Below are 12521 nucleotides of genomic sequence, written 5' to 3' on the forward strand. Positions count from 1 at the left end.
GGTAAGGACATGTTCGGCACAGCTTTGTAGGGTGAAGGGCCTGTATTTTGCTGTAGGTTTTCTATGTTTCTATACGTATATTGAATAGATTTTAAAAATGTGCAAAAACAGAAATACTGTATATTAATAAAAAGTGAGGTAGTGTCCAAGGTTTCAACGTCCATTTAGGGAATTGCTAAATCGCTGAGCATGTGCCTTCAGGCTTCTGTACCTCCTACCTGATGGCAACCATGAGAAAAGGGCATGCCCTGGGTGCTGGATGTCCTTAATAATGGACACTGCCTTTCTGAGACACCACTCCCTGAAGATGCCCTGGGTACTTTGTAGGTGAGAGCCCAAGATGGAGCTGACTAGATTTACAACCTTCTGCAGCTTCTTTCGATCCTGTGCAGCAGCAACACCACCCCCCCCCCCATGCCAGACAGTGATGCAGCCTGTCAGAATGCTCTCCACAGTACATCTATAGAAGTTTTTGAGTGTATTTGTTGACATGCCAAATCTCTTCAAACTCCTAATGAAGTATAGCTGCTGTCTTGCCTTCTTTATAACTATATTGATATGTTGGGACCAGGTTAGATCCTTAGAGATCTAGTCGGCATATTTCGCTCCTGTACGCCCTCTCATCACTACCTGAGATTCTACCAACAATGGTTGTATCATCAGCAAATTTATAGTGTTACGGATTCAAGCAACAATAAATATATGAGTTAGGCAGGGGATTTAATAACAAATAACATGTTTATTAAACACTGAAAACAAACCCCCCAAAAGTAAACAAATCACTAACGTAACCGGAAATCAGCTGCTGTGCGGCAGCCTAAACAGTTCTTAAAGTAATGAAGCTTAAACAGTTCTTAAAGCGATGTTGCAAAAACAATTCTTCAAAGTAGTATTGCCAAAAGTTCAGAATGATCACAGTCCATTTAAGGGAGAGACTTTTTAAGATGATTTAAATTCTTTTTCACGTCGTGTTGCTTCGGTTCCCAAGATCAAACTTTTTCCCATGAAGAATTTACGAAATGAAATAGCTTAAAGGCACTGACCTTTCCTTTACAGAACTATTCCCAATCCTTTCTGCTATTTCGCAGGGATTAACACGAGAACAGTCAACGAATTCCTTCCGAATAAGGATCAAACAAGGTTGAACCTGTTTCACCGTCGAAATCGATTCTCCTTGATCTTTAACTCCCGAACTCCGATCTTCACTCTCCACTGATTCTCAACTAGCAGTATTGTAAAGAAACTGCTGGCAATGACCTTTTAAAATTTAGGCATTAGATAAAATTTCATCTTCCAACTAAACTGCGTCATAACATTAAATCACGCAGCAGCATGAAGTCAACATGGCAAATCCAGCCACGAACTGCCCCTCCTCACAGGGAGGGGTCCTCCTTTTATACCCTGTAAAAAAAACCTGTCACATGACCACTACTGGCGGGAAAATGACGTCACTCCACCATCACAAAACCATTACCTCAAGTCCAGTATAGCTTCAATCCCAATCACGTGACAAGGGTACCATTATCAAGTGTCACGGGTACGTAACAATAGATGGTATTGGAGCTATGCGCAGCCACACAGTCATGAATATATAGAGATTAGAGCAGTGGGCTAAGCACACACCCATGAGGTGCGCCAGTGTTGATTGTCAGTAAGGAGGATATGTTATCACTAATGCACACAGATTGTGGTCTTCCTGTTAGGAAGTCGAGGATCCAACTGCAGAGGGAGGTATAGAGGCCCAGGTTCTGCAACTTCTCAATCAGGATTGTAGGAATGATGGTATTAAATGCTGAGCTATAGTCGATGAACAGCATCCTGACATAGGTGTTTGTGTTGTCCAGGTGGTCGAAAGCTGTGTGGACAGCCATTGAAATTGCATCAGCTATTGACCTATTGTGGCGATAGGCAAATTGCAATGGGTCCAGGTCCTTGCTGAGGCAGGAATTCAGTCTAGTCATGACTGACCTCTCAAAGCATTTCATCACTGTAGGTGTGAGTGCTACCAGACGATAGTCATTAAGGCAGCTCACATTCTTCTTCTTCTGAGGCACTGGTATAATTGTTGCCTTTTTGAAGCAAGCGGGAACTTTGGCCCGTAGCAGTGAGAGGTTGAAAATGTCCTTGAATACTCCTGCTAGTTGGTTGGCATAGGTTTTCAGACCCTTACCACGTACTCCATTGGGACCTTCCGCCTTGCAAGGGTTCACTCTCTTTAAAGACAGTCCAGCATCGGCCTCTGAGACAGAGATCAGAGAGTCATCAGGTGCAGCAGGGATCTTCACAGCGTGCATAGAAGGTGTGGAGTTCACCTGGTAGTGAAGCATTCATTCATGCTATTGGATTTCGCTTTGTAGGAAATAATGTCTTGCAAACCCTGCCAGAGATCTTTATTGAGAAGTGCAGACTCTGTCAGTAACCTGACTTTGTGTGTCTTCTTTATAGGGCAGGGCACCTCTACAACCCACACCTCCAATCTCATCTCATTGACTGGAACACCTGACTCCAAAAAGCATTTGTAGAAGGCATTACCCCAGAGGTTCACATACTTTTTCCAACAAATACATGTAATATTGGATCATTTTTCTCAATAAGTAAACAAACAAGTATATATTTTTGTGTTATTTATTTCATTGAGTTCTCTATCTACTTTTAGGACTTGCGTGAAGTTCTGATCACATTTTAGGTAATATTTATGCAGAAATAGAGTAACTTCTAAAGGGCTCACAAACTTACTAGCGCCACTCTATGTCTATGCCAACTGTGAATTTGAATGGCGATCTCGATAAAATATTATTAGAGTGCCTGCCCTCTGTTACATTATCAGAAAGTGTATTCCAAAGTGCATACCACACTCTGTAGGAAAAATGTCTCAGATCTTCTCTAAACCTCCTGCAATTAACCTTGATCCTCCGATTTTATGCCTCCATTACTCACTATGCACCCTATCCATGCCCTTCAGAACTTTGAATACTTCTGTCAGACCCTGCCTCCGAGCATCACCCCGATAATAGTAATCTAAAGTCATATCAGGACAGGTGTCCGGTTGGAAGGTGGCGGTTTGGTAGATCAAAACCTAGGCTTGACTTCTTGAGCAACATATCACTAATTTGAAACCTTGATCCCGTTTCTCTCCCTGGAGGTGCTGATCTGGCGTGCTGAGTGAGCCCGTACAATGAACAACGATTGGACTCAATGAGTGGGGTCTACTTCTGGATGTGATGCCGGCACCGGTCACTACAGATTCTGCCGGACCTGCTGAGTTCATCCAGCCTTTTTGTACGTCTTGATTTGACCACAGCATCTGCAGTGCACTTTGTGTTTACCACAGTGAAGTTCCCCTATGCCCTTTCCAACCGCGGCCTGCGCTGCCCGGAGTGGACCTGACGGTTACCCTGACAACAAGGTTTCCACCCTCCCCCCGCCTCCTCAATCAGGAACCGGAAGGTGCGGCGCTTGCACCGGAAGTGTCGGTAATGCGGCGCCTGAAACCGGTGCTGTGAGGCTCGGGAGATGAAGTCGGTGTTAATGGTGGCGGAGAAGCCGTCCCTGGCTCTTTCCATTGCCAAGATCCTATCGCGGGGTAAGTGCGCCGCGACGGTCTAGTCCGATGGAAACCTGGAGCTGCTGGTTCCATTCTCAAGTTTAAAGCACGGGCATCAGACACTGATTGCTGGGACCGAGCTGAGGTATATATTGTATAAGGCGAAAGAAGAAGGCAAGCTCTGATGACAGGTTAAAGTGTTTACTGACTTAGCAAAGTTTAGTATAGAGACAGGACTTGCTGGAAATACTCATTAGGTCATGCGGCATCGGTGGAAAGAACTTCTGACTAGTGTTTCCAGCATAACCAAGATACAAGATAAGAACCGATATTGCCTTTGGTTTCTGCTGAACTTAGCTGAGACAAAAGCAGAAATGTAACAAATTTTATTTTTCAATTCCCTTTGGCTAGAAGGGGCAGGGGAGGGCAAGTCAATCTGGATTTCATGATCCGATATCTTGCGTTGACCTGCGCCAGAAGCCACTTGGGACTGTGCTGTGGGCAGGTTTAGATTTGACAGATGTTGACAATCAAATAGTTTCCATCATCTATGCTCATGTGTAAAATAGGTAGCTGAGTGAAGAACCAATAATGTATCTGGTATCAGTTACAAAAACAGAGTACAGAAGTAGGCTGGTCAGTCCATCGAACCTGCTAGTTCTTTCAAAGGGCAGTCAGATTAATTCCACATATCCATTCTTTTCCCATTATGCTGTAAATCTCTTTCTCCTTGGAGTACTGAACTAATTGACAGAGTAGATGATGAATGCTGTTTCCCCAATGTGGAAAGTGTAGAACTCAGGTTGTAGACCTGGAGCGGTGGAGTACCGGTATTTGCACTTGTAGGCCGAAGACCTTATCATTCCCAGCCACGTTAGTACTCCTCACATTTACCCAGATTAAACTCCATCTGCCAGTTCTTCCCCATTTTCCAAATTGATATTCCTGCAGCCTAACACTACCCTCTGCACTGTCAATAACTTCACCAATTTTAGTATCACCTGTGAGGTTATTGATGCTTCCTACATTTACATTCAAACCATTCATCTACACCAACGTTACAAAAGCATCCCATCACCCATCTCCTGTTGCCAAGCCAATTTGGATTAATTTTTCCAAATTGCCCTTGATCTTGTGGTCTAGTCTCCCATGTGGAGCTTTGTCAAGGGCCTTATTGAAGTCCAAGTAATCTTCATCAATACACTTTGTTACCTTCTCAAAAAATTTAGTCAGATTGTTCATGATTTCTGCTCTTGACAAAGCTTTGTGAGCTATCTGATTAGTCCCTGTCTTTACAAATAATCATTAATCTTGCCTGTCCCTCAAAAACTTTTCCCATAACTTTCCTACTGCAGATGTATGGCTCTCAGGCCTGCAATTACCAGGCTTTTCCCTTCTGTCCTTTTTGAATTGAATTGACTTTATTTTTTACATCCTTCACATACATGAGTAAATATCTTTATGTTATGTCTCTGTCTAAACGTGCAATTTATAGTAATTTGTAATAAATAGTATGTACAACAGGATAGTCAATATAGCATAGAAATACAATTGTATTAGTGTGTTAATCAGTCTGATGACCTGGGGGAAGAAGCTGTCCCGTAGCCTGTTGGTCCTGGCTTTTATGCTGCGGTACCGTTTCCCAGATGGTAGCAGCTGGAACAGTTTGTGGTTGGGGTGACTCTGGTCTCCAGTGATCCTTTGGGCCCTTTTTACACACCTGTCTCTGTAAATGTCCTGAATAGTGGGAACTTCACATCCACAGATGCGCTGGGTTGTCTGTACCACTCTTGGCAGAGTCCTGCGATTGAGGGAAGTACATTTCCCATATCAGGCAGTGATACAGCCAGTCAGGATGCTGTCAATTGTGTCCCTGTAGAAAGTCCTTAGGATTTGGGGACTAAAGCCAAACTTCTTCAACCGCCTGAGGTGAAAGAGGCACTGTTGTGAGTTTTTTTCATCACACAGCCGGTATGTACAGACCACGTGAGATCCTCGGTGATGTGTATACCAAGGAACTTAAAGTTGTTCACCCTCTCAACCCCAGATCCATTGATGTCAACCAGCTCCTTTCTTTTTGTGACATTTAGGGAGAGGTTGTTTTCTTGACACCACTATGTCAGGGTGATGACTTCTCTGTAAGTTGCCTCATTATTACTTGAGATAAGGCCAATCAATGTATCGTCAGCAAATTTAATTAGCAGATTGGAGCTGTGGGTGAGGACATTCATGGGTATACAGAGAGTAAAGGAGGGGGCTTAGGACACAGCCCTGAGGGGCACCTTTGCTGAGGGTCAGAGGTGAGGGAGCCCACTCTTACCACCTGCCAGTGATCTGACAGGAAGTCCAGTATGCAGCTGCACAAGGCAGGGTGAAGGCTGTGGTCTCTGAGCTTCTTGCCTGGGGGAATTATGGTGTTGAATGTTGAACTATAGTCCAAGAACAGCATTCTCACATAAGCATCCCTCGTCTCCAAGTGTGCAAGGATGGTGTGGCTATTGCATTATCTGTTGATCAATTGTGCCGGTAGGCAAATTGTAGGGGGTCCAGTGTGGGTGGTAACATACTGCAGATGTAGTCCTTGACCAGCCTCTCAAAGCATTTGTTTATTATTGAGGTGAGTGCAACAGGTTGCCAGTTGTTCAAACATGTTACCTTGGTCTTTTCAGGTACAAGAACAATGGTGGATGTTTTGAAGCAGGAGGGCACTCTACACTGGGAGAGGGAGAGATTAAAAATGTCTGTAAACACACCTGCCAGTTGTGCTGTGCACATCCTGAATACCCGGCCTGGGATGCTGTCTGGTCCCGCAGTCTTGTGACTGTCCACTCGTTGGAAATGCCTGTGCACTTCAGCCTCAAATGACTAAGGTGCAGGTCACTTCGGTGGCTCTCCTCGAGGGCTCACATTTGACAAGGCTACTGGGACTACATTTCTCTATTCATCTGGTGTCTAGTGGAGATTTAAAAATCTCAGCCAGGGCTATAGCTGTCTCTTTCCCCATCACAATCTAAGATGAGTCTCATCCGTATTAGGGGATTGTGCACCTCCTCTTTACTTAGGGAGATCTGAACTAGAATTTTATCTTCTGCTTTTCTAAGTTTGAGTTCTCCAACTAGTCTTTTTCCTTGCTGAATAATCTCAGGGTGGGACAATTTAGGACTGAAGTTGGGGGCAGAATGGTAGCATAGCGGCTAATGTAACACTTCTACAGTACCAGCGACTGGGTTGAATTTGTGCAGCTGTCTGTATGGAGTTTCTGTGTACTCCCCATGACCGTGTGGGTTTGCTCTCATATTCCAAAGGGATATGGGATAGTAGGCTAATTGGGCCAGAACAGCCTGTTATGCTGTATCTCTAAATAAAATAAATGAAGATGAAGAATACTTAATTAACAGAATAAAATCAATGGTAGTATTTCTATTGGACTTTGGATCATCTTCAATGATTAGACTAAATATTTATTGGTTACCTAGACCATAGAGGAAGAATCAGGTTTAATATCACCAGCATATGTTGTGAAATTTGTTAATTTTACAACAGCAGTATAATGTGTTACAAATGTGCCACAGCTCTGAGGGTGTGGGGTAGCCCCCTCCTTTGTGAGAATCGCAAGATCACTATTAAGTCAGTTCAGGGGACACAGGAAATGAGAGAAAGACATGCAGAATCCATAAAAGGGTTGGAATGTGTCCTGGCCTCCGAAAGGCGGACCCATTGATACCGGCTGTTGTCTCTTGGAGACGGACTTGTGTATTGCATCCTGTACTATGCATCGAAGCCCCAGGCAATGAACCGAGGGGGAGGTTGGTGGAGGGATTGCATCATCCCAACCTGATTGACACCTGAGACCCTGTGAGTCAGGATAAAAGAGGGTCTGTGGGAACAGCCCCTCAGACACACCAGAAGAAATGCTAGCAATCCCGTAATAGCGAAAGCCGGTGGAAGGCCACGTGCGTCCGCTTCCATTTGCCCGGAATCGGTGGTCTTTGCCACGGAAAAACAGTTTTTAGCTAACAACGGGGAACTCAACTCCCAACGACTCTCGAAGGATTGACATCATAAAAGGAATGGGCAAATTTTAACCCGTCTTTCTCTCCAACCAAAGGCTGCAGCCTACAGCTTGACTGAACTAAAGTGACTTTTATATTTCCATCGGACAATACATTATCCCCTAGACAACGATAGAGCTATTTCTTACTGATTATTATTATACCCGCGCTCTTAGATTTAGTATTGACGACGTATAATATCTGTGTGTTTGCATTGATATTATTTTTGTGTATTTCTATCAATAAATACTGTTAAAAATAGTACCATCAGACTTCAACGGACCTCTCTATCTTTGCTGGTAAGTGACCCAGTTACGGGGTACGTAACAAATGAAATACATGATAAATAAATATAGGGAAAAGACTGAGTTACATTGTGTGTGTGTGTGTGTGTGTGTGTGTGTGTGTGTGTGTGTGTGTGTGTGTGTGTGTGTGTGTGTGTGTGTGTGTGTGTGTGTGTGTGTGTGTGTGTGTGTGTGTGTGTGTGTGTGTGTGTGTGTGTGTGTGTGTGTGTGTGTGTGTGTGTGTGTGTGTGTAAAAAATGTATATGTGGTGCGTGGCCAAGTGGTTAAGGCGTTGGACTAGTGATCTGAAGGTTGTGAGTTCAAGCCCCAGCCGAGGCTGCGTGTTGTGTCCTTGAGCAAGGTGCTTAACCACACATTGCTCCAGTACACCTAGCTGAAAATGGGTACCGGTAAAATGATAGGGGTTAACCTCGCAATAAACTGGTGTCCTATCCAGTGGGGGGGGCGGGAGGGGAGAGTGTCTCTAATCTTAGTTGCTTCATGCCATAAGCACCGGCCTGATAGCAGTGCAAAAAAAAGTAATGAGATAGTGTTAGGAATCGGATGGCAGAGGGGAAGAGGCTGTTTCTGAATCACTGAGTGTGTGCCTTCAGGCTCTTGTATCCCCTTCCCAACGCTAACAATGAGAAGAGGATATGTCCTGGGTGGTAGTGGCCTTTAATGATGGAGCAGTCCCAAAGCACCACTCCTTGAAGATGTCTTGGATACTACAGAGCCTCGTACCCATGACGGAGCTGACTAATCTTACAAGTTTCTGCGACTTGCATCACTGTTTTGCAGTAGTTTCCCCCCTCCCCCCCCCCCACCAGACAGTGACACAACCAATCAGAATGCTCTCCACGGTACATTTGTAGAAGTTTACAAGTGTTTTAGTTGACAATCTAAATTTCTTCAAACTCCTAATGAGATATAGCTACTGTCTTGCTGCCTTTATAGCTGCATCAATATGTTGTGTCCAGGTTGGGCCCTCAGAGATATTGACATCCAGGAACTTGAAACTGCTCACTCTCTCCACTTCTGATCCTTCTGTGAGGATCAGTATGTGCTCCTTTGTCTTACCTTCTGAGAGTCCACAGTCAGCTCTTTGGTCTTGCTGATGTTGAGTGCAAGGTTGTTGCTGTGACACCATTCAACTAACTGGTATATCTTGCTCCTGTACGTCCTTTCATCACCATCTGATATTCCGCCAACAACGGTTGTTGCATCATCATTTTCAAATTTATAGATGGTATTTGAGCTATGCCTAGCCGCACAGTGGAAGGTGTAGAGAGTGTAGTGCAGTGGGCTAAGCACACATCCGTGTGGTGCACCAATGTTGATTGTCAGTGATGTGGAGATGTTATTTCCAATCCACGTAGATTGTGGTCTGTCGGTTAGGAAGTCAAGGATGCAGTTGCAGAAGGAGGTACATAGGCCCAGGTTCTGTAGCTTTTCAATCAGAACTATGGGAATAATGGTGTTAAATGCTGAGCTGTAGTCAATGAACAACATCCTGACATAGGTGTTTGTGTTGTCCAGGTTATCCAAGACCACATGGAGAGCTATTGAGTTCGTGACTACTGTAGATCTATTGTGGTACAAATTACAGTAGGTTCATGTCCTTCTTGAGGCAGGTGTTGATTCTAGGCCTGACCAACCTGCATGTTGGAAGATGGGAATTATACGGAAAACTAAGATTGATATCTTTGCCCAAGGTGTTGTCTTTTGGATGAGATGTTATGCTGAGATCTTAAATGCTCTTTTATGTGAATGCAAACAAATTACATGGTTTATTTTAAACAAGAGCAGGTTATTCTGACCAAACCAATTCCTTGACATAACAGCACTAAAATGCATTATCTGATCATGGTTTCATGAGAACTTAGTGCACGCACATGACCATATGCATTGCCCTACTAAGCACAGTAAATGAACTTCAAAAGTACTTAATTATCAGTTCCTTGGGACATCCTGGGGTTGGGTGAAAGGGAGTTAAAGATCATTATGGAAATACCGGAATTAGTGAGGACACAAAGAATACAGTTCTGCAACACACATGACTAAGTGAATGAATTTCTAAGAGATTTATCGACATAAGATAATATGGTTTCAAACAATAAAAATATTATGAATTTATTTAGGGACTATCCTGCATTAGTAAATCTTTATCCTATGGTTGATTCAATAGAAAGCTCTGGTGAATGTTCTGTTTATCCAAAGGGAGTCTTTTTAAATACAAGAGTGCTGTAATAAATTCAATCATTAATAGACAATATACTTAGTTTAGTCACCGTATATGCAGTACATCTTTTAACTCATTGGAGTTTCTAAGGTAACGTCTGTGGTAATTTACAGGATCTGATAGAGGAATTTAAGGCAAAGTTATGAGAGTTGAATTTGTTACTGTGATTTACATTTGTCCAGTAAGACTGCCACAACCACTGCCCTGTGAAACACTTACTTATTTTCAAACTCTATTTAATTTAGAATGTTGAAACTGAGCGAAAAGAAAGTTCTGGAGAGTAGAAAGTCATTCATCCCTTATGGTGTAGTTATTTACAAGCAGGCAATGGATTTTCAGAAATGTGATTAAAGTTTTCCATTGGTATCTCAAGTGCTCCTTGACTGATGGCAATTGTATAAATGAGGATTTACAGTTATGTGTATGTAGTGAATTGTTGAGCCATGCAAACTTGGATGGTTCCAGATTGTTGCTTACAAGATTGACTTTCAATGATTGTTCCTCTATATGGTTCCAGTCTACTGCTGCCTTGAACCACAGTCCTTGTAATGTGAATATTCCCAAAATTGGAAGTGCTTTATTCCAATGGTGATAAAGGAAATGATATCAAGTTTCCCAAGTATGTGACTTGGAAGACAACATGTGAGTGATGGCATTCCCATGTACCATGTGAAGTAGGTCACAGGTTGGAGAGTAACCATTGGAAAAAACCTCAGTGAGTTGCTGTAGTGTTTTCCCCCTCTGGTTTCTGGAGTATATGGTACAGCAGCGGAAGCAGGAATGAATGTTCACATTGCTGAACCAAGAAGGGCTGTTTGATCCATTGGTTTGGAACATTTGTGTATTATTACAGTAGCACTAGCCCAGGCAACTGTAGAATATTCTGTCACTTGTACCTTGTGGAAAGGCTCTGGAGAATCAGAAAGTTTAATATTTCTCGTTATGCTGTTGGAGGCTGAATCTATGTTGACCTCATCAATCCTATTTCCCCTACTATTTTCCTATAACTTATGCTTTTTCTCTTGGTCATGCATCCCCCTGATTCTCCTGCTACTCACCTAGGGCAAATTTGCAGTAGTTAACCAACATCACATCATGTCTTTGGAGCACATGGAGGAAATCCACACAATCACAGGAGGACATGCAAACTTTATTCATGCAGTGATGGGACTGCGAATCACATGCTGCTAAATATCTACCTGTAGGTATGTTGCTGATTCAGCTACCGAATTTCCAGTAACCCCACAATGATGATACCAGATATTATCCAGCTGTTTGTTGACAGCTACCCCCTGTGAGGAACTGCTTACTACATTGATTCTTTGTGGACTGTTGTAATGGCCTGCTAGGCCAATCCAGATGTCACATTGCTGCTGGCCCAGAGTCTCAAAGCTCAAACTAGCATGAGCTCTTCAAAAGTCACTGATGAGAAAATTAGGCTTTTATGACAATCTTGTTTCATGGCTGCCTCTGACAACAATGGCTTTTTATTAACTTGTATTCAACTAAGCAAATTTAAATTCACTCTCTGCCTTGTGATTTCTTTTGGATCATTAATCTAGTTCCCTCTATTGTTAACTAACCATCATAACAGCAATATAACCCTCCTGTTTCAAATATATTGGTTCCTTCATGACTACAATCCCCATCATATATTAACCAAGATATTATTACAGATCCTTAAGCGGTGAAAAAAGGCATTGTAAATCATTGAGCTTGAATCTAGAGCTTGGATACCCATTGTATGAATTCTGTTTCACTTCATTGGGTCTCCTAAAAAAAAAAGCTGTAGGAGATTAAACTTGTTTTCTCTTGTACTTTCCATTCAGGGAACTTGAACTCACGGAAAGGTTTGAATGGAGTATGCTCTGTGCATGAGTACGCTGGGACCTTCCTGGGGCAGAATGTCCGATTCAAGGTGACATCGGTCTGCGGTCACGTGATGACCTTGGATTTCATAGGTAATGTGAATTCTGGTGCAGCTTTTACTTGGTAAAGATAGAGATTATTGTCTAATGATTGAATACAGGCAGTCCCCGGGTTACGAACAAGTTCCGTTCCTGAGTCTGCCTTTAAGTCAGATTTGTACGTAAGTTGGAACAGGTACGTCTGGTATTATTTAGTGTCAGTTAGTCAAACGTATGTCTTAGTATATGGTATATATTTTACCTTTCTATGCATATAAAACACTTAAGAAATGTATGTATTTCAATAATTAAACCACTGTGTTGCTTATTAATAATTGTAACTTTCATCAGGGCAGGGTCTTTCATATGCTCCATTATTCTCACTTTGTCCTTTACCTGTATCCTTCAAAGTTGTTCCGATTGTGGATCGACTGTAGCCTAACACTTTTCCAATGACTGATGGCGTTTCACCTCTTTCCAATTGCTTTATTA

General features: G+C 42.7%; 1 protein-coding gene across 1 annotated transcript in view; it reads left to right on the forward strand.

The window, feature by feature from the left end:
- Window positions 1-3454: 3454 nt before the first annotated feature.
- Window positions 3455-12521, forward strand: part of top3b (DNA topoisomerase III beta) — a 58543-nt gene continuing 49476 nt past the window's right edge. The window contains exons 1-2 of the mRNA XM_073055685.1: window positions 3455-3583; window positions 11952-12083. Coding sequence (XP_072911786.1) covers window positions 3514-3583; window positions 11952-12083 — 202 coding nt within the window. The 5' untranslated portion in view covers window positions 3455-3513. The remainder of the gene's footprint in view (window positions 3584-11951; window positions 12084-12521) is intronic.

This window comes from Hemitrygon akajei, chromosome 9 (genome assembly GCF_048418815.1).
Source record: "Hemitrygon akajei chromosome 9, sHemAka1.3, whole genome shotgun sequence".
Taxonomy (NCBI): Eukaryota; Metazoa; Chordata; class Chondrichthyes; order Myliobatiformes; family Dasyatidae; genus Hemitrygon; species Hemitrygon akajei.